We start from the raw sequence: 22700 nt of genomic DNA, 5'->3' as shown, positions 1-22700 counted from the left end.
ACAAAAATGTTATTTCTAGATCTAATAAGCTTTTTAATAAAACAGTGCAGAAATTAAAATAAATTTAAAACCAGTTATTGATTTTTTTTAGAAATACTCTAAATCTTTTGGAGAAAATCCGAGAATCAATGAAACTTCATACTATACACTATACAGCTAATTCACCATTATGGCATAATTAATACTTTATAGCACGTCTATAATATAATTTACCATGAAGTGGCCATGAGTGATAAAGTACACAATAGTTTCATAAAATAAACTAATATACAGGAGCTGGAGAGTGTTTGGATCAACACTAGTTCTGGTATGGGACTTGACTCCATCAATCTTCTTATCGACAACTGTCCAAAGTAGGATTTTTTCCTTTATTGGCTCTTTCAAGTCAACTTAAAGTATAAGAATTAAGTCTTAGCCATAAACTCAATTTTCTCGAATCCCTTTAGCTTTGCAACCTGATGGTGTAGATCTTTGATATTTCAAACTTACGATTATTTAATCTAGCAGAATTCATAGTTTGAAATTGGGTTGCAAAGTTTTAAGTTTTGAAAAATCAGAGTTTGTGGCAAAGATCATTTCCGTTCACACTGACTTGATCTTTTATGTATATTTTATATTTTTAATAAAAACTCCCTTTTGAAGATATTTTGAATTTTTCATATGCAACTAAATCTCATAGTAGGTAAATAAAAACTAGGTGAGCTACGAGGTCTCAACAAGTATATGCACAAAATATTCTCTTATTAATGTACTCTTTGCATTTTATTGTGGTATTTTCTTTGTTTACATTTAGTTTGTCTGTCTATTTACCATTAGAAAGCAAAGGATATTGTCAATTCTGTATTAAAATATATGCCTACCATTGTATCTTGAATTCAAGGTTGATGATGTTGGGAAGATTAGTAAACTTGACAGATGTTCTAGCAGTCGAGACAAGGTAAAAATCTTCTTTTCTTCAGTTTCCTTCATTCATTCTCCTTAATTCATCTAAGGTTTATCTCCTTAGAAATCATTTTCCCATTGTAATCTTCGTTTACCATTCATTATCATTTCCTTGTCAATTTGTCAGCCAACCTTCACTTTTCTTGGATGTTGCCCCCATTCCGTCCCACTTTATTTATCTCCATTTTCTTACTTTTCATTTACAGATCATTTATATTTTCATTACTATTTTTAACTTATTGTTTTGCTAGTAAAATAATTAAATTTTAAAAATTCTAAACCCGAATATGTTTCAATGAAATTCAGCCTTTGCCTTAAACTCTGATTTTTCAATTCCTTTGTCTTTGCAACCCAATGTCATAGACCATAAATAATTCAAACTATTCTGTTAGATCAAAAAATCTAAGTTTGAAATACCAAAGGTTTACACCATCAGGTTGCAAAGTAGGGATAAGAAAATTTGATTTCAGTTTAAAAATTTTGTAAAGTGTTTGAACAAATTGTTCAAGAATCTATCTTCTAGAAACATGTTTTATCGTGAACTGGTTGAACGAGTCCGAAATGAGAACTTGAACCTGGAGCTGGTCTGGGTCTCACCCAGGAGAGGGTTTGCAGCATGTAGACTTCAGCAGTATCCGTCATCATAGCATTCATCTTAGTCTTACATAATTGAGATGAAAAATTAAACCCAACCTAAACTCGGAAATTGCTCGAGTTACGTCACGTTAAAAGGAAAAAAGAACAAGTGGTAAACAGCTGAAATTGCCTTGGTTTTTATGTTATTTTACATATGAAATTGAAATAGTGAAATAGCTGGAATACAAAATAAATGTATATTTGTATATTGATATAATAATATTATGTACATGATAATATTTTTTTTGACTTATGTCGAGCTAATTGTGCAAAGGTTCACACACATACAGTACACACATAGACACAATACTAATCACAATGTGAGTTAAAAACAATCGTCTCATTCATTAAATGAATTAACTGAATAAATATTAATTATTTGAATTATACAAATGACTTTTAATATGTCCATTAATATATATGAATAACAAGTTTGATATGAAAACAGCCGTTGCTTAAAGTTTGGCATATTTTGAAAGTCGTCTGAGCATGATTTTAAAATTTTAATTTTTAAGCGTCTGAACTACATTTAGAGGATACAAGACATGCAACTACAATGTAAATTAGAAATTTAGAAATTGAAAATTAAAATTAGATACATTTTTGGCTCCTACTGTAGAATATGTATATCAAAAATTGAAAAGTTTAAAATTTTAAAACTTTAAAATAAAAATTTCTACAAAATGTTGACGCACTTTGATTCGACAAAAGCATGAAATTCCACATTTAAATCTTGAGAAAAAAGCTGGTCGCTTTTATTTAAAAAATCTTAGTTACAGTGAAATGAAATAATTTAAATGTGTAACAAAATAAAGAACTATGAAGGATGAGGCATATTGATTTCCTCTAGAAGTATTATGCGTGTTACACTAAATCTATTCTTACAAGATCAAAGTTGAGAGACATCTTTATAATTTTTGTTAGTCAAGTGCATAGCTTCATATTTAAACTTTATAATAACTTCACAAGTTTCAATAAAAAACATTTAAACATCGTGTACATAAAAAACAACCGAAATAACTTCAGATCTTTCCAAAAGAAAATTTAATTAAACTTTTATATCTCATTGGTTCAACGCAAAAAAATGATCTTATGATTTCTGAGCATTGCAACTTCAACTTTCTTCCGACAACTGTAATGTTTAAAAATAATCTCACAAATTTTCAAGAAAATTCTGAGTAAATTTTCTGGGGGGTTTCCAAGGTTCTTTAAAGGCTCTTAAAAACGAGTTGGTTTTAAAGATATTTGTGATGAAGATGAATTCAAAGAAACTGGCAAACTACTCTGATGATGAAACATCTTTACACGGAACTCCTAGTCAAAATCCTGACACCGCGCAATGTTATTTTTTTTTCTGAGGCTAATTTTTGGACATTAGAGCATTGTGTAAAATGTACATTTGTACATTTCTGAAAATTCTTTTCATTGTAGAGACAAGATTTAGTCCAGGATACTTCTCTGCTCCTTGAAACATTTAGAGCAGTAAGACGAGGTTTCAGGAGAACCAAAGAATTTACAATCCTGAGTCCGGCAGGGATTCCCAGTTGGAGGCAATTTTATCTAAATAACAAGGTTCAATTTATATCATCAACATGGATATTGGTTATACCCAAACAAATTATACTCGAGTAAAGAGTTTAAAAAGTTCATTCATTAATGTTAAATTTGCCACATTTAGAAAGTTTCAGGTCGTCATTAAGATTTCTATCACTTAAATTTGAGTGTAACTTACTATATTAATATAATTATTATACAATATTGAAAATTCTTTATATTCAAATGTATTTAACAAACCTGAAGATTAGCGTTCAACATTGTATTCTCGGGAATATTCTTCCTAAAAAAAAAAGAAAAAAGAAAATATAAAGGCACTGACTTGCCACAAAATCAAATTTTCAAATCTTTTCAACCTGATGATTTTCTTCTTTAAATACATCGTTTATTAAATAAGAGTTTGTGGCAATAAATCAGTTCCTTCGAGGAAAGGTATTACAGAAATTTTTGTAATGACTGAAGGTTGGAGGATTAATAAAGAATTGGATAGTTTTTAATAAGAAAATGCGCATTTAAGAAAATGATACTATTCATAAATTTTTGTGGTTTTTCAAATCTTTACTTAAGTTAAAAGGTTTTTTTTTTGCGGAATATCTGGAATAAGTTGGCGATCTCGTAACTAGACCATTATTCATGTAATCTTGTGATTGGGAACATGCAAGATTTCAAGGTAAATGGAAATGAATTGAGTCTTTGCCACATCCTCAAATTTGCTAATCCCTATATCTTTGCAACCAGATGATGTAATCTAAAACTTAGATTATTTGATCTTACAGAATTCATAGTTTAAAATATCTAAGGTCTAAGGTTGCAATGATCAGAGTTTGTGGCAAAAACTCAATTTACTTTGAACAATTTAGATTAAAATTCAAAATATGGGATGCAGTTGTCAAAATTTCAACTCATCACAATTTACCAGCGGATAAAAATATAAATTGTAAAATGTAAATACAATATATGCAAAAAAGATGCCTCTGCTGTCTACACACCTAGGAAGGAATAAAGGGCTCATGGGAAGAATAGGTTTCTTCCGAATTGGTGGTTTTGGGCCCAGGTCTGGAGTAGAAGATCTTAACTGTGAAACAGGAACTATTGGCATAGGATCTACGTGGTTCTTTGGAACTGGAACTACAAGGTCAGGAACCCTGTCCCTGTAGAAGGTGCTATTAGCAAGGTATATCGAGGGATCTACGACCCGAGGGATAGATTCAGTTGAAGTCTGGTAGGATCCAGAGTCAGGGTTAACATAGAAGGTTGATTTCCCGCTTCCATATAGAGCACCGTCTCCATGTAGTCCTGGTACTCGACTCGTAGCTCCAGATAAACCAGTCTGCTGGAGAGATTTAGCACTACTTCTCCCGTCAAACTCATCGGATACCTTCACAGTAGAAAACAATCAATTTAAGAACAAGAGTGCTGTTAAATTAGTATTAACTAATGTTTATCTCATGTGTCTAATTATACAATGGTTGTGATAAAATTCATAACAAAACATTGAACTTAGACTAAGCAGAAAGATGTTTTAAAGTAGAGAAACCATGTAAAAATAAGATTTACAAGAACAGAGAACGGAAAATATATTCCAACTTTTGCACAAAACTTTGTTTCCGTTCAAGAATCTGAAACTTTATAACAATTTCTGATTTTCTAAGCTCAATGTTTTTGCAACGCAACGTCGTAGACCTTAGATAATTTGAACTATAAATTCTGTTAGATCAAATAATAAAAGTTTAAAATATATAAGGAGTGCATCATCAGGTTGTAATGATATAGGGATTAGAAAATTTTAGTTTCTGGCAAAGACTCAATTCCTTTTATCAAGAAAAATAAATCTAAGTATAAACAGGGTGACCCACATCAAATTAGACCGCGTCAATGGGTCTTAATTGGGGAAAAATCAGAAAATTTAAGAAGAATGAATCATTTTGAAAATTTAATAAAGCTAATAAAAATAAAATGCAGAAAATGCTCGATATTTCGAATATTATGTGCGTATTTTGGCGTTAAAGATTGGGGATAATCTAATATGATATGGACGCTCTGTATGTTAACCTGTAATGAGTAGCAGGATCTGCAGAGGTAGGATGTATCCGAGTGCCCAATATCTCGGCACGATGGATTGACACATTGAACAGACTTGACAGGTTCTCGACCTTTCTCCCTTTCCCTTCTCTCCTCGGCCTGCTGGAGCTTCATCTCCTTGTCCTTGGTAAACCTGAAATATTTTATTTAAGAAAAAAACTGACTTATAAATTTTAAAAAAATACTTGAATGTTATTCTCAAGAGATACGAGAACTGCGGCTAGGAGAGGCGCTAGAAGGCCAAGCCTAGAAACTTTCAGAGATTATCCAGAATATGTCTTTCCGGAACAGATAAAAATCTGAACCTGGCAAGCATTAAAGAACTTTCCTACATGGACCTGGCTTCCGGGAGATTTAACTTTGCTATGTTTCTTATCTGAACCTGGATTCCGGGAGATTTAACTTTGCTATGTTTACTACATGGACCTGGCTTCATGGAGATTTACCTTTGCTTGGTTTCCTGCTAAACTTTGCTTCTATTATAACTTTGCTTGGGTTTCCTATACCTTAACCTGGCTTCTTGGCTAACTTTGCTGGGTTTTCTACCCAAACCTGGCTTCCTGGAGAATTCATGTAGGTTCGCTACACAAACCCGACTAAATTATATTTTCTACCTGAACCTGACTTCCCGGAGAACTTTTCCGGATTTCCTATCTGAACCTAGTTTCCTGGAGAACTAAGCTAAATTTCTTACCTGAACCTGGCTTCCTAGAACCAAGCTAGGTTTCTTATCTGAACCTGGCTTTCTGGAGAACAAAGCAATGTGTCCTCATGAAGGCCTCTTGAAGAACTAAGCTAAGTTTCTTACTTGAACCTGACTTAATGGAGAACTAAGCTAGTTTTCATACTTGAACCTGGCTTCCTGGACAACTAAGCTAGGTTTCCTACCTGAACCTGGTTACTAAGCTAAGTTTCCTACCTGAACCTGGCTTCCCGGAGAACTAAGCTAGGTTTCCTACCTGAACCTAGCTTCCAGGAGAACTAAGCTAGGTTTCCTACCTAAACCTAGCTTCCAGGAGAACTAAGCTAGGTTTCCTACCTGAACTTGGCTTCCTGGAGATAGTTCTCCACCATCTCCTGTTGGTACGGTAGACTGTGTTGGGTTTCAATAAGAGCTGCTAGAATATGATCCTGGTTTCCTCCGACTATCCTCGTTCCAGGCAGGCGGGTGGTTTGACTTACTCGACGCATCTCCTTTCGCATACCCTTAAAGGAGCCTGTTCTTGCCAACCGTGTGATAGTTCCAAGATTTTTCCTGAAAATAAATATTCTAAATAGTTTTTTAAGGTTCAGAAAGTAAGGATATCAAATAAAAACTACAGGGTGACCCAAAAAACAGGGATTAGGGTTTTTCAGCACTTTTAATGTTAAAAGACTCGTAAAGATGGTGCAATATAGTTTTTAATTTTACAGTTGCATTCCTACAGCCTAGGAGAGCAGAGATCTGCTCAGAAATCTCTCTACAATATTTGCAGTGGACGCTGAGAAAGGTGTCTACATATAGGAGGAAGGGAAGGCCAAGCGGCTCTGAACCCCATGCTAAATTAGCTAGCCTCCTTTATTAACTACAGTTTCCACGGCCGGGGTCCTAGGTCAAGAATTAGGAATAACAAAGAGCTAATATGTCTAATACTAATCCGGTTTTGTATCCACTCTACTGAGCGGTCGGAGCCCTTTCTGGAAGGGCCCTGACCCTGCTGAAACAGAGCTGAAAAAAGGGACACTCCGCATTCTGCATGCAGTAGCGGTGCACTGCACACTAAATGTGATACTTCCTAAGGAATTCCGCTGGACTGGGAAACAGTATAACATGTGGACAAATAAGAGTGTTTTTTAACGAAAATTCCTGATACGCCACTTCTACAAACCCTTATCCTCATCTCCACTTTCCTTTACCTACCATCTAACCTTCTCACAAGCAGCGAAACAAGACTTGAGGACATTTCTCTGTTTGATCCTACAACAAATTACCCCTAAGCAGGTCACTTGATTATCCTTCCTTGGAATGGCAAACTTCCTTTTATAGGAAAGTAAAAATGTGCGCTTCATAGCAGGGAAGCTATTGCTCCCTCGCTGCAGATACAAAAAAAACTAACTTGAAGTGCTCAGACTGCAAACTTCAATTAAGCAAAACAAAAGGAGAGGATGACATCTATACAATGAAAGGTTGATCGTGCACTGTCTTATAATAGCGCAAAGACAGCGACTAGTAAACAGTCTTTCAATAGCAGCGCCATAAATGGACGGGCAAATGGAAGCAAGAAAAAGAGAAACTGCGGACGTGCAGATGTTTTCTCGAGACAGGAACATCAGATATAACTTTCATGGGTCGCGATCAAGAGCTAAAGGGATTAGCTTTCAGCCTATACCCCCTTTCATTTTCCCTTTACTGTCCCTTTAAGTAGGTTTTTTGACGTCCGATCCTTCCGTTTTGTTTAAAACTATGTAAAATATTCGAAAATCCCTCCATTAACTTCAGATAAACAAGTGTTGGTTAAGAAACAAAGAAAATTAAACATATATTTGAACCCCTTAAGATTTTTCTTTTGGAGTTTCTAAAATTAAGTGTATAGTGTATACGTAGTCCTAAACCCAGAACTCTATGGAGAGAAATCTACACAGCAGTCCCGGTCTTATGGTTAAGAACAGCTTAGAAATAGGACAATTATTTGTCATGGCATTATTTTGGAGCGAAATATATACATGTATAATTAAGTACTCATTATTATAATTTCTAATCATATTTCTTTTTTCTCTACAATAAAGACTTGAATAAAATATTAAAATCTAGTTCTTGTTTAAAGTAAACAGGTTTTTTTTTTAATATTCGACATAGTTTTACGACAAAAGGAAGCATCGAACGACAAAATGTTACTTTAACGACCCCTTTTAAAATCCACTACAATATACTAGAGCTCTTCTTCGATTCATTCAAAAGATTACAGGGGCTTAAGAACGCAAATCTCTGTTTTTTGGGTTTATTATACTTATTTTTCTAATGGAAGAGGTTTAACCCTGAACTTACTTTAGTTTTTTAGAAACAGTTTTCCCAAGGGATCCGAACTGTTTTGCAACAGACTGGATCTGTTTACTCGTTCGAGATTTGTGATCTTGGTCCTCGTAGAGATTATATTCAGCATACTCCGGAGAATCCAGATCAGGACTAGGAGCAGGATCCAGAAAACAGGCTGGCAAAGGGACCTGGAGAACATCAACTATTAGATTAGGCAAAATCAGGGTGCGGAAACGTCATGTATGTATGTCTGTACCCAAAGAGTGTGTGTACTGTGTAAGTAATACCGAACTGAAGGTGTATACTGTAGTTATATACAGTACATAAGAATCTCGGTATTTGTACAGTCAAATTTTGTTTGTTGTTAATTGTTTACCTAAAAATAAGTTTAATATACATGTAATATATTGTTTATATATTTAAGTCAACACTATAAGCCAATTTTTTTATGCAAAGAATATAATTTGATTAAAGTTTACAATAAACTACTCGTTATTAAAGCTTAATTATAATTAACAACATTGTTCTGCAATTTCCTTGACTGTAGTCATGTTGTGTGTCTGTACCAAAAGAGTGTGCGTGTGTGATAACGAACTCGTCTGCAAAGCAGTATGACTGGCTTTCTCATGCCAGACCAGCGCCATTTCCCTTCCCTTTATTCTTATTCCCTGGGCAAAATATGCTGGCAACAAAAACTGTGAACTGAATGTCGTCTTATTTCTTCTCTAATAAGAAACTAATTGTAAAAACTGATTTATTTCAATGACAAATCTTAAAGGGACTGTAGGCGTACTTTAAAGTCATTTTCCAGCATTAAAAAAAATTGATTAATTTAAATAATGTTTTTTTTAACCGTTACATTTCTGCTTCAGAAACAATGGAGGAAAAGGTCAGAATTCGTCTCTTTTTTAAATAAAAAACCACGAAAAGTTCAACATTATTGAGCAGATAAAGGTTCTTTAAATTAAAGGTTCTTTGAAAAAACTGAACATTATAACAATACTCCCTATCCACTATTTTCTTGTTCCCACTGAATATTTACTCTCCGAAAAAAAGTTACATCTTTATTTACAAACTAAAACTAGAGCACTATCATTTCTGTATTTTTTTCATGAAGGATTTTGTGGGTCAACTTCACCTGAACAAGATCCAAGTATTCTCGGAGTAAACATAGTTTTTCAGACTCCCGGAGAACCAACCTAGCAAAAGAAGAGGGTTGGAAACCAAAATAATAATCTTTTTTCAAAAAATCATCAAAAAAATATGAGGGGGTTGAAGATTATTACAGCTTTTAGAGGAAAACGTAAACATGGGATCATCATTGTTGTTAGGCTTTCCCTCTTTCTGATACTTTTCACAGAAATCTCTCTCAGAAACCGTTTGATTCCCCAGTTAAAACTCACAGATAAATAATATACAAGATTTAGGTCAACAGATTTTTGAAGCACATTTTTTTAAAATTCTTAAAATTTATTCTCCAGTACTCCTGTACAATACCTGGAGAGCAGAGCTGGGTTTTCCTGATCCTCGGCCCAGTTAAACTGGGAACCTGGATCTATACTGAACTGTAGAGGGAGAAGAACATGGTTAGAGTCGGTTACAGGAATCACAGCTGAAATATGACAATCAAGTTGAAATCAAAGAATATCTTTTGTGTATTTTGTAGATGTTGCATGGTTGAATTTAATTTGTAAAACTAGATGAATCAAGTCTTCCATAAATAACTGATCTAGATTATCTAAGGATAATTCAAGGTTGCAATACTTTGGAACTAGGTCAAACATGTGTTCAGCGGGCAATAAAACTACGATTATAGAAAAAAGAATATCATTGATAATAAAGATACTGTAAATACAGTTTACAATATGATATTCGATTCATATTATCACTTGAATATACTTTGCAGTTAGACGGTGGATAATTGTTCAAATTATGGATAGTTAGTAGAATATTTTTTTAATAACTAAAAAAAAAGAATAGTCGAAAGAATTTTTAAAATGTCTTTTTCTAAACCTACTGATTATAGAATGCTGTAGAAATTTAGTTTTTTAATTGAATAATAATATGGAGCTCTTTTTAACTGTTTATTTTAAACTATTTATCTATTTTACAATTACTGAGATTTAGGTATAATAGTATAAAAAAAACATTGAAAAATTGTCATGACGACATTTTATAGTTCTTTCGATGTATCCGAAGTTTTGGGAACTGAAGCAAATAAGAATAAAGAATTAAACATTCCTTATTCTACTATTTGTAATTACCTGGGAGAGAAAATTCTGAATTAGCATCAGGTTGCATCGAGACTAGAGCAGAGAAGTGACCAGAGTCGTAGGTCAGGATTAATGGACATTTATGGCACTCTGACGGAGGTATCTCCAGGGGAAGATAGATACCACCAAACGGTATTGGAGCTAATGCTTCTCCGTAAGCATCCTAAATTACAACTGAGATTACAATTAAACTTGGGAGGTCAGGGTCTAACTACATCTGCAATTATTAATAGTTTTATAATTTTGATAAGATCTGTTGTAATTGAATTATTGAAAATCTTTTACCATCTTTTAGATTAAGAATAAGATCTGCTAATAAGATGGAAAATTTATTACTTTTAAAATAGCATCTGCTCTGATGATAAATATAATGTTTCAAACATAATATCTCCTACTAAGATTAAAAATATATTACTTTACGAATAAGACCTGCTATTATGATGATAAATATGTTATTTGAAGAATAAGATCTGCTACATATGTTACTTAAAGAATGTGATCTGCTAATATGATGATAAATATATTACATTAAGAATAAGATCTGCTACCATAATGCTAAATATGTTACTTTACAAATAAGATCTGCTACTATGATGATAAATATATTAATTTAAGAATAAGATCTGCTACGATAATGATAACTTTTACTTTAAGAATATGATCTGCTTCTATGATCATAAAAATATTACTTTAAGAATAAGATCTGCTATACTGTGATGCTAATTATGTTACTTTAAGAATAAGATCTGCTACTATAATGATAAATATATTACTTTAAGAATAAGATCTGCTACGATAATGATAACTTTTACTTTAAGAATATGATCTGCTTCTATGATCATAAAAATATTACTTTAAGAATAAGATCTGCTATACTGTGATGCTAATTATGTTACTTTAAGAATAAGATCTGCTACTATAATGATAAATATATTACTTTAAGAATAAGATCTGCTATACTATGATGCTAATTATGTTACTTTAAGAATAAGATCTGCTACTATAATGATAAATATATTACTTTAAGAATAAGATCTGCTACTATAATGATAAATATATTACTTTAAGAATAAGATCTGCTACGATAATGATAACTGTTGCTTTAAGAATAAGATCTGCTACTATTATTATAAATATATTACTTTTAAGAATAAGATCTGCTTCTATGATTATAAATATATTACTTTAAGAATAAGATCTGCGACTATGATTATAGGTCTCCTGATCACATGAGCTAGAACTAGAATATGTATCTCCTCCAGGCTCTCATACAGAGGATTCTCCCAACCATCCTCGGAGACTGTAGAGAGGCGAGACCTCCGCCTGCTTGGCTGACCAGCGGGTATCCGAGGTTGCGGCGAAGCAAGGCGGAGGACCGAGTTCCATTCTTCATCCCATTCCGCCTCTGTCAGATATAAACCTGATAAATATTGTTTTTGAAGTGCATTTCATATTTTACCAACTACAAATGACACTAAATTGAGAATAAAATCGAGAATTTGACCTTGATCATTTTTTAACCGGATTATCTAATAGATCACAAGAACATGACTTTCAGATCTATTATCAACTACTAAACTATAAAAACAGTAATGACTTTCTTAATCAATGATTACCTACCTGATCCATCCAATCAATGATCAACTACCTAACCATCCAATCAATGATTAACTACCTGACCATCAAATCAATGATCAACTACCTGACCATCAAATCAATGATCAACTACCTGACTGCCTGTTCTGAATAGTTGCTTCAAGTCTCCATCTCCTGTATATAGAATCAACTGAAGGATTCAAAGTAAGGAATGAATATAAAGCTTTCCTTAGAGTCAGTAATCTAAACAGAAAAAATTAACATATAATTAAGAGAAAACTATTCAATAAATTAGGAAGCAAAACACCAAAAAATGGAATTGATTTGGATTGACTTGCATCTAATAACCTTTAAGAACTTTGACTCTGCCTATTTGATCTAGCAACATTCATAACAACATAGCAAAGGACTATAACATCAGGTTTCAATGATATGAGGATTTGGAAATTAGAGTTTGAGCTAAATAATGTATTAGAGGTCAATCTTCTCTTAAAGATACATGCGAACATTGAGCAACATTTTTATTTTTTTAGAAAACGTTTCAACGGATTTCGAAAAATGTGAGTGGTGCGCAGCATTCTTAGATAGTTGCGCAAGCGACAAGAGAAAAAATCAAATTCAAAACAAATTAATTAAAAAATATTATAAAATATAAACTATATACAAATGTGGCGAAAGATAATCGATGACTATAGGTTGTAATATCTGAATGATTTGTTTGAAATTAAATGGATTTTTTTACGGTCTAAGTCGTATGTTGCAATTTTCTGAATTTGTATGGGCGCTAAGCTATTCGGTATGAGACGTCTTTAACAATTTTCTCCTTATAGACGCAACAGATAGAAGTAAGATTATTAGCGATCAAAAGCGCTTTTTTTATCGCATTAAGCCTATACCCCCTTTTATTTTTCGCGAACACTTCCCTTAAAGCAAAGAATTTGTCTCTTGAACTCAGAATAGGAAAGAAGTATTGACCTGTCATGAAACCCCCACATTCCTAGAGAAGCTGCGTGAAGGAGACAGTTTCCATCCCCTGAAAATAATCTTCCTCCATTTTAAATAATAACTATTTCTCTTTCGTTTTCTTCTTTGTTTTCTGAATATTAATTTAATTCTATTTTTTCTCTCTCTCTCAGATTTTTTAATTATCTCATTTTAATATTATGTTATTTGTAACACAATATTTTTACCTATTAATCGTTGATTTATTACCTGTGGTAGCTAGCGGCCATAATCTCTGACAAGTACCAGTATCGGCCCACCAGTTCAACCTGCCTCCCTGCTCAAGAGATATCAACGCTGAGAGCTCTATTAGATCTTTCTCTAGAAATCCTCGAAAATCCTGGGGGAACCTGGTCAGATTTGGCAAGGTGAAGGTGTAGATGGGAGTCTCTAGCTCCGAGGGGGTTGGGGAGACGAAACCTCTCTCCTCTCCCTCCCCCCTGGAACTGAAGTCCAGCTGAACTACTGTTCTAGCCGCAGATACTAGTGTTTCATTTCCAGTAGCATGTGAGATGCCACGCTCCATCTTTTTCCGAACTTAAAAAAAGATATTTTCAATTTTGATACTAGGTGAATTAGTCAGTTTTAGCCTATTACTACGACCTTACTACTATCAGGATTTCGGACTTTTCATGAATTGGTCTTAAAAAATTCTTCTTTCCTACTTTGCACAAGTAAACACTAAGCTACCGTATAGTCTAGTTTTACTCCTACTAATTTCTATTTAGGCATAATCTTACTTTGCTTTGATGTTATCCTGATTTCATACTTTGTTCAATATAATCCAGGATCATACTCTCTCTGCGTATAATCCCACTTTGCTCCAATTGAACCTTTGGCTCCCGTATTAACCTAAGTACTATACTCCGATATAGACTCTGAACTGCGCGGTAGAGTGTACAGAGAAGAATAGGAATGACTGAGTATGCGGTAATACTCCTACTACTTGTAGTCGGGTTTACGACTATATAATTTTATATACGAGGGATCAGGTTCCAATTGTATTGTTACCTTCCATTTTTTAATGAAGTTTATGAAAAGATGAAAACATGATAAATATCCTATATGATAAAAGTAAGTGTGCTAAGTTAATGTTCCAGGATATACCTGGGTCGGGTGTGTCACTGTATCAGGTATTATTCAAAGATTAGCTCTATCCTGCTCTATATTCTACCTACGCTACACTATACCTATCCTTAGTATTTTAGTTTCAAGCTTTATTTTCGGTCTTCAAGCCCTGTTGTCCATATTGTTATATGCAAAAATATTAACAATAAGTTAAGAACAATCTAAAGCAATAAATCCAGCACTATTTTGAGCGCCATCTAGACCTTAGCCAAACCAAATCCTCAGTTGTTTTAAAATAATATCTCAGAAATGTCAGAAGCACTTTCTCAAGCAACGCAATGTTACGTACACCATCTCAATCATTGCAGAGCATTGAAATGGGAAGATTATTCTCCTATTTTACACAAGATAATTTTCTTATTTTACAGAAGATTCTTCTCCTGATTTACAGAAGATTGTTCTCTTATTTTACAGTTTTATTCTCATATTTTTCAGAAGATTATTCTCATATTTTACAGAAGATTATTCTCTTATTTTATAGAAAAATTTTCTTCTATTTAACAGAAGATTATTTCTCCTATTTAACAGAAGATTATTCTCTTATTTTCGAGAAATTATTCTCCTATTTAATAGAAGATTTTTCTCCTACTCTACAGAAGATTATTTTACGGGAAAATGTTCTCCTATTTTACTGTGCATTATTTTTATTCTACAGTAGAATGTGCTTCTATTCTACAGTAGATTGTGCTCCTATTCTACAGTAGATTGTCTTCCTATTCTACAGTAGAATATGCTCCTATTCTACAATTAAATATGCTCCTATTCTACAATATAATGTGCTCCTATTCAACAGTAAAATGTATTCCTATTCTACAGTATAATGTGCTCCTATTTTACAGTAGATGTACTTCTATTTTACAATAGAATGCATCCCTATTCTACAGTAGAATGTGCTTCTATTCTACAGTAGAATGCATTCCTATTCTACAGTAGAATGTGCTCATATTCTACAGTAGAATATACTTTTGTAGTATAGTAGAATGGCTTCTAATCTACAACAAAATGTGCTTCTATTCTACAGAAGAATATGCTACTATTCTAAAGTAGATTGTGCTTCTATTCTACAGTAGAATATGCTACTATTCCACAGAAGAATATGCTCCTATTCTACAATGGAATGTACTCCTATTCTACAGTAGAATTTCCTGCTATTTTACAATATTTCAATATATGATTGGAAAAAGGTAAATACAGCATAGCAGGGAAGATATTGGAGAATAGTTTATCGGAAAAAAGTTTAAAGATTTAAGATTATACGAGTTTAGGTTGTCGATAACATTATTAATATTTTTTATATTATGAGGGGGGGGGGTCCAATCTAGGAAAAACTCTTAATCTTGACCCAACTGCTGAGTTTTGGATGGGACAAATATTAGATAACTACAAAAATTTAAATTTATTCTGGTACTTGAATCTCAAATTTGAGAGCTCTGGTTGCCTTCAAAAACAGTTTCTTAGTTCTTCTAGTAATATTGTAATGCTCTTTAACCCTTTTTTTTATTCAAATGTAAAACAATTATTTCGTAGATAGAAAGTACAAAGATGCAAAATTTGCTTCTTTTTTTGTAGCATTTGTTTAAATATCGTCTATTGTCTAATAATAACACCACTCTCATTATCCCCTATGCACCCGGACGAGTTATTCTTCAATTTTGGTGTGTAAAAATAGGCACGGGTTGGGGTTTAAATTTTGAAAAGTTTAAAACACTGAAACAAAGACCTTGTATGACCTTTCTGTGTAATACGTGCATAAAGTCAACATTCAGATCTCTAGCTTTGTTCCACTACAAAACACAATGAAAAAACGTACCTTCGGTTTCCACTATTTCAACTGCGTTGGATTTCTTTAGAACCGGTTTTACGGGAGAGCTGTGAAAAACATCTGAAATAAAACAGGTTAAAATATTTAATTTTTCTTTCCCCTCGAAAAAAAATAGACTTGCATTACTCAATTGCAGTCTTGTACTTTGGAACCCAACTGGAAAAGGCGGACGTCGTTATTTCCCGTTTATACTAGCCTGGAGATAGTTAAACCTGTCTTGCTTTCAGGTACGTACACACTGAAGGAAATTGAACCTGTGCTATGTCCATGTCCACTGTCCAAGTACCAACATGGAGTTCGTCCAAGTACTCACCTAAAGAAGGTTGAACCTGTCCCGTGTTTAAGTCCAGGAACCCACCTGGAGTGGGTTGAGCAGTAAGTGTGGTTTGCTTGAGAAGGTTCGATAAAGAATCAGGAATATACTCGGGAGATTTATCCTGAATCGGAAATTAATAAAAAATTACAATATTTTGTTCAGGCTAAATACAAATATTTCTACTATAAACCTTGAGTCTTTGCCACAAACTCTGACTTTTTACGCCTGTAGCTTTGCAACTCGATTTTGTTAAATATTTCAAGCTATTCTGTTATCTAAGTTTATCTAAGTTTGAAATTTATAAGGTTTACGCCATTAGGTTGCTAATATGTAGGGATCAGAAAAATTGAGTCTGCGGCAAAAAGCCAACTCTACACAGTCAGAATACTGAATATACAGTGTCTTTATAATCGTTTGTAATTTTTAAATCGCTCTATATTGATATAAGCAAAAAGTTCAATTGCTTATATTTTACATGTTTGAATTCTACTGGTTGGCATTTTTGAGAAATCATATCAATGATCTCCATTCATGTTCAAGCTTTGCTCAAATTTAAATCCATTCTTCTGAGAACAGGCCAGTGTACTTGTAGTGCTCGGCACCGTAGCTGATGAACAGATTTCGTTACATCTTCTGATTCCAGAGACTCTGGAAAGGACTAAACAGTATGTTTCAGGTCGTCAATATCTGTATGAGGAACCCTTTTAAGCTTTGCTAATGTAGTTGTTAAAAGCTAAGTTTAACAACCGAATGATGGATCATCTCTGGTCAGCAAAGAGTCCAGATTTGTCGCCTTTGAACTACTGGTTCTGGATCGAGAGATGCATTAGAAGAGCTTAGAAGGGTTCCACAAACAGATATTGACCACCTGAAACAGACTGTGGAGCACGTGGAGTCCTTTGCAGAGTCTCTGGAATCCAGAAAGCTGTTCATCACCTACGGTGCCGAGCACGATGGCCTGTTCTCAGAAGAATGAAGCTAAATTTGAGCAAGCACAAAGTGATCATGAATGGAGATCATTGATGTGTTTTCTCTAATGTCCCAACCTGTAGAATCCAAAAATAAAAGATTCAAACAAATTAACTTAGTGTTTATATTACAATAGAGCGATTCAAAAAAGACAAACCATTAGAAAGACACTGTATATAAACAAACTATTTCAAAAACTGAATCAAATAATAAAAAACTCTGGACCCTTACATTTTTTGTACCAGTATCAATATAGTGAAATATTTATAATCAACATTTGACAAGCTCTTAGATTTTCATATTTGGCGAGAAGTTCAAACAACATAATATTTTCACTAAAGATGAATAACAGTTTCAGCTCAAGTTGTTGTTCAAATTTCAATCATTTTCTCTTATCTTACTTCATACAACTGACAATGTGCAGAACGAGTCATCATGCAGATAATATACTTCTGCTGATTAGTTTTTTCATGGATTCAACTATTATTCTACTCTTATACAGTGAAACCCTTAATAACGAATACATCGAAAGAATTCATCAAATTGTGGAAGACGATGCCTCCGCCTCGTAACTGTTCCAGTACAAGATGGTTCGCTGCTCTGTGACGCAAAGACGAAAGTTCTCCGCCCTTTGGTTCCATCTTCTCAAAGGTTTAACATTTTTTCCGCCTTACATGGAATATCACATCCTGGAGTTCAAGCATCCAGACGTCTTATTTCTACAAGGTTTGTCTGGAGGGGCTTAGCCAACGACGTCCGTGACTGGTGCAAGTCCTGCCTGCAGTGCAAACGAGGTAAAGTCCTCCGCCATGTTCACATTCGCCCTGATGGAATAAGTTATAAGAAATATATACACTGGAAGTTATTTATGCGTTTTCATTAGAGTCTGACTCACGTCCTCTATAAAATGTCGTATCTTCACTTTCTGATAATGGAATGTTGCAGATATTTAGTTTTTTAATTAAATGATTATATGGAACTTTTTAAAACTGTTCCCGCATATTCATAGCTTTTTATTAATTTTCGCAAATACTGAAATTTACGAAATATAGTAAAAATTTCATTGAAAAATTGTCAAGACGACATTTGATAAATTCTTTCGATGAATTCGTTATTAAGGGTTTCACTGTAATAAAATTATTTTGCATCCTGATGTCGAAGATCGTTGATATTTTAAACAATGAATTCTGCTAGACTAAACTGCAGTGAAAGGTTGGAATATAAAAAGTTTACACCACCCAGAGTCTAAAACTAAATAATGCGCAAAATTTAAGTTATTGCTTAAAAGTTCTGAAAAATAATGAGTTGCTACTTAAATGTTAACCTTTCTAAATTTACCCTTGAGTTAATTTAGTTTTATACTCTGAAGGGAATTTTAAATTTCCCGCGGAAAATATGATCACCAATCAGATTACGGGAATTAAAGATCGACAGAGATTATGCAATGTCAGCTGTACTGTTTCATAATTTTTATTTGTTGACGGTAACTGTGTAGCGGTAAGTTGGTAACTTAATATATTTCGGAATAGATTTATTCCAGATGACGGGAAAAGATTTTTTAACTTAAATCGTCAGATTAAATCATTTTCATGCATTGAAATATCGCAAAATTGAATACGTAATTTTTCGGGTTTAAAATTTAACTCACCGAAACCTACGAGTTAAATATTTAAGCTGTAGCCTAAAATTCAGGTTTAAATTAAGTCAGAAGTGGTATTTTAGTTGAAACTTAATATTTAAGTCTTAACTCTTTATTTTTGGACTCAGGTTGCAAGCATATGGACAAGATTATGTACGTTATTTACTTTAAAATAAAAAAACATTCTGTAATTGCAATACAAAATTACACCCGTGATGGACATTACATCCCCCTTGGTGCACATAATTGAAAATTAAGTTTTTCTTAAAGTTAAAGGGAGAGACTGGCTAGACATGGAAGTTGAGCTGAGAGTGCAGTATTGTAGAGAAACTTTTTAGATTTCATTTGAGACGTTTGAGACGTTTGAGACATATAAGATGTTTTCACGGTGAATAATTGTTTAACACGAGCGAAAATTCAATCCTCCTGGTACCCGCCACCCAGCAGTTAGTGGCGCGGCACGCCTACCTGGAAGGTTGTAGCGCGACAATCTAGAAGGATTTTAAAAATCGAATTTTTGCTCTTGCTGCACTCTCAGCCCAACTACCATGTCTAGCTAGTCTCTCCCTTTAATATTCTAAGTCAGGCATGATATATATTAAAACCTACCGAATATATCTGACAGGAGATTATCTTTCCTCCGGACCTTCGTCTAGAAAACAAAATGTTAGTTTTCATCAAAAAGAATTGAGTCTTAGCCACTAACTCTAACTTTCTAATCCATATATGTTTGCCACCTGATGGTGTTAACCTTTGATATTTCATAGTTAGAAATATTTAAGGTCTACAACATTGGGTTCCAAAGATATGGAATAAGAACATCAGAGTTCATTACAAAGAAAATCACAAGGGTTAATTTCTAAATCATTTACAGAGATATTTTAACATGAGAATAAAAATGAAATATTATAAATTCTCCGAACTGTACACGTTTCCAAATATTCCGAACTGTTTCCAAATATCATAAATTCTCCCAACTGTTTCCAAATATTATAAATTCTCCGAATTGTTTCCAAATATCATGAATTCTCTGAACCGTTTCCAAATATCATAAATTCTCCGAACTGTTTCCAAATATCATAAATTCTCCGAACTGTTTCCAAATATCATAAATTCTCCCAACTGTTTCCAAACATTATAAATTCTCCCAACTGTTTCCAAATATCATAAATTCTCCAAACTGTTTCCAAATATTATAAATTCTCCGAACTGTTTCCAAATATCATAAATTCTCCGAACTGTTTCCAAATATCATAAATTTTCCGAACTGTTTCCAAATATCGTAAAGGAATTGAGTCTTTTCCACAAACTCGAATTTTTTAGCCTCTATAGTCTATATCATTTTAACCTAATAGTGTAATATTTCAAACTTAGACTATTTTATCTAACAGAATACATAGTTTGAAATATCTAAGGTCTACGACATTTGGTTGAGAAGATATAAAAATTAGAAAATAAGATTTTGTTGCCAAGAATCATTTCGTTTCCCGAACCGTTTCCAAATATTATAAATTCTCTGAACTGTTTCCAAAAATCAGCACTTAGTTGTGAACTTTTTTAAACTAACAAAGCAAGTTAAACTCATTCTTTCCTTGTAGGGAGTTCAATCCCTACCAATTAGAAATAGATTAAACTGATTTCATAAATTCAAAAGTTTGCAACTCCTCCGTTACCTTATATTATCAACTTCATCCGGAGACTCCCGCCCACCAACGGTTTCACACTAAATGTCAACAATTAGAATGTTTGTCTACAATTTGAAGCTCCTTAATGTACACAGCTTTGCTGCAGTGCTATCAAATTTAAGGCATTTAGAAAATTATCATGTCTGAAACTCTGAGGAATGAAACTGGAAACTGCTGTCAGATCTGTTTTTCTAACCTGGAAACTGCTGTCAGATCTGTTATTCTAACCTGTAAACTGCTGTCAGATCTGTTATTTTAACCTGGAAACTACTGTCAGATCTGTTATTCTAACCTGGAAACTACTGTCAGATCTGTTATTCTAACCTGGAAACTGCTGTCGGATGAGGAAGAGGAGTGTCTACAAGAAACAGATCTCTTATGACCTGATGACAAATCAGAACCTCGTCCGTAAGAATTCGTCTCGGACGGAACCGGACTGGCAAATCGTCCAGAAGAGCCATTGCTTTCGTCCGAGAGTTTCCTGGACGAACATGTTGAAGCAGAGCTGGAGCAGAGTGCAGTCCTGGGTCCGATACAGTGAGATTCATCAATATCACAGATATAATTCATTTTCAAGCATCACCATTTATCCTAAACAAAAACAAAAATTATAGTACTGGAAACTAAACAGATGGAAAAGGTAAAACTTACGCAATATCACTGGTACAATACAATACCACAAGTATGAAAAAAGCTTTTTTCCAGATAGAAATTAAAAACATTTTTTCTTTTTAATATTTCTTTATAAAGTTATGATTGAAAACATATGAGAGTTCAATCTTACGTACAATTTACTTTATATTGATGTGACTGTAAACATAACTTCAAATGACCCCTTAATTTATATGTATAGGGCAATTTCCGATTCACAACGGTTTAGAACCCCAAAAAGGTCTTGGAGGCCAGTGGCGTAAATAAGGGGGGTTATTGGGGTTATTTACCCCTCCTAGAATCCTGGGGGTAATTACCCCCCCCTAGAATCCTGGGGGTAAATACCCCCCCTAGAATCCTGGGGGTAAATACCCCCCCCCCCTAGAATCCTGGGGCCCCTAGAATTTGTTTTTAAAAAAGGTTGATTTTAAAATTGCATATCTTTAAAATTTGCACGAACATATTCTAAGTTTGAAATATCAAAGGTTTACACCACTCGGTGCAAAAATTTAGGGATTAGAATATTTGAGTTTGTGGCAAAAACTCAGCGCCCCCCACACCCCAGATATTTTGCCCCCCCTAGCAAAAGTGCTAGTTGTTCCTCTGGAAATTAGAATATAAACAAAGACAATATTTTTTCAAAGAGTAGCTTTTATAAAGATTTAAAAAAGTAACATCTTTAAATTTTTCCTTAGAGTAAAATTTTTTTTATGTTTTATGTTTTCCTCCCTTAATCTCCCGGTTAAGCAGTAATTAATAGTTATTATAAATATCTATTTAAAAAGTGAAAGTAATTGCAAAATATTTTTTCCGTTCTTGACCAAACTTACAAACCACAAGAATATTATGATAAATGTTAAATCTATTATTTTACTGTGAAGAATTCATTATTTTATTCTTTAAAAAATTTCGTGGATTTACAAAATTTAAACAAATTTAATAAAAATCGAATTTTTATGGAGGCAAATTTTTGAAATTTTTATCCTTCATAACCTTTACTGGGGCAACATGAGGTCCCATACAAAATTTGGGCCCGATCGGTTCAGCCGTTTTGAAGTTTATTAGATACAAGCGAACGAAACGAATAGATAAAAAATAGATAAAGGAACTAAGCTTTTGCTTTAACAAACTAAAAATGTTCGAATCCCTATATCTTTGCACCCTAGTGGTGTAAACTTTTGACATAACAAAGTCAAACTATTGCTTTTTGATCCTTCACAATTCATGGTTTGAAATATCAAAGGTCTACGACATCGGGTTGCAAAGATATATAGAGAATTAAAAATCTGAGTTTGTGGAATGAACTCAGTTTCTATATTTAAAAAAATATATTTTACGACTTACATATTGTTTCATAATCTCAATCAGACATTGTGTACTGTGTGTGCATCT

General features: G+C 33.5%; 2 protein-coding genes across 7 annotated transcripts in view; one reads left to right on the top strand and one right to left on the bottom strand.

Moving 5' to 3' along the window:
* The window catches only part of LOC111694964 (uncharacterized), a 10995-nt gene extending 9180 nt beyond the window's left edge, over positions 1 to 1815 (top strand). For all 4 annotated transcript variants that reach the window (XM_023465212.1, XM_023465947.1, XM_023466706.1 and 1 more), the window contains exons 15-17: positions 274 to 353; positions 881 to 937; positions 1466 to 1815. In XM_023465212.1, coding sequence (XP_023320980.1) covers positions 274 to 353; positions 881 to 937; positions 1466 to 1589 — 261 coding nt within the window. In that variant the 3' untranslated portion in view covers positions 1590 to 1815. The remainder of the gene's footprint in view (positions 1 to 273; positions 354 to 880; positions 938 to 1465) is intronic.
* LOC111694700 (OTU domain-containing protein 7B) lies at positions 1762 to 22700 on the bottom strand. 3 transcript variants are annotated; one of them, XM_023467471.1, is made up of 19 exons: positions 22653 to 22700; positions 20982 to 21248; positions 20646 to 20695; positions 19582 to 19624; positions 16362 to 16485; positions 16037 to 16108; positions 13309 to 13635; positions 13072 to 13129; positions 12230 to 12339; positions 11685 to 11920; positions 10492 to 10663; positions 9725 to 9839; positions 9366 to 9426; positions 8240 to 8415; positions 6254 to 6469; positions 5185 to 5347; positions 4122 to 4510; positions 3373 to 3415; positions 1762 to 3138 (listed from the first exon to the last, which is right to left on the bottom strand). In XM_023467471.1, the coding sequence occupies exons 2-19, from the start codon at positions 21225 to 21227 to the stop codon at positions 3019 to 3021; spliced, it is 2721 nt and encodes a 906-aa protein (XP_023323239.1). In that variant the 5' UTR covers positions 21228 to 21248; positions 22653 to 22700; the 3' UTR covers positions 1762 to 3018. The 3 variants fall into 3 exon arrangements, with proteins under 3 accessions (XP_023323239.1, XP_023330681.1, XP_023338065.1); XM_023474913.1 differs by having other exon boundaries at positions 16407 to 16485; XM_023482297.1 differs by having other exon boundaries at positions 21041 to 21248.

This window comes from Eurytemora carolleeae, unplaced genomic scaffold (genome assembly GCF_000591075.1).
Source record: "Eurytemora carolleeae unplaced genomic scaffold, Eaff_2.0 scaffold79, whole genome shotgun sequence".
NCBI classification, from domain to species: domain Eukaryota; kingdom Metazoa; phylum Arthropoda; class Copepoda; order Calanoida; family Temoridae; genus Eurytemora; species Eurytemora carolleeae.
This window is presented reverse-complemented; position numbering and strand designations above follow the sequence as displayed.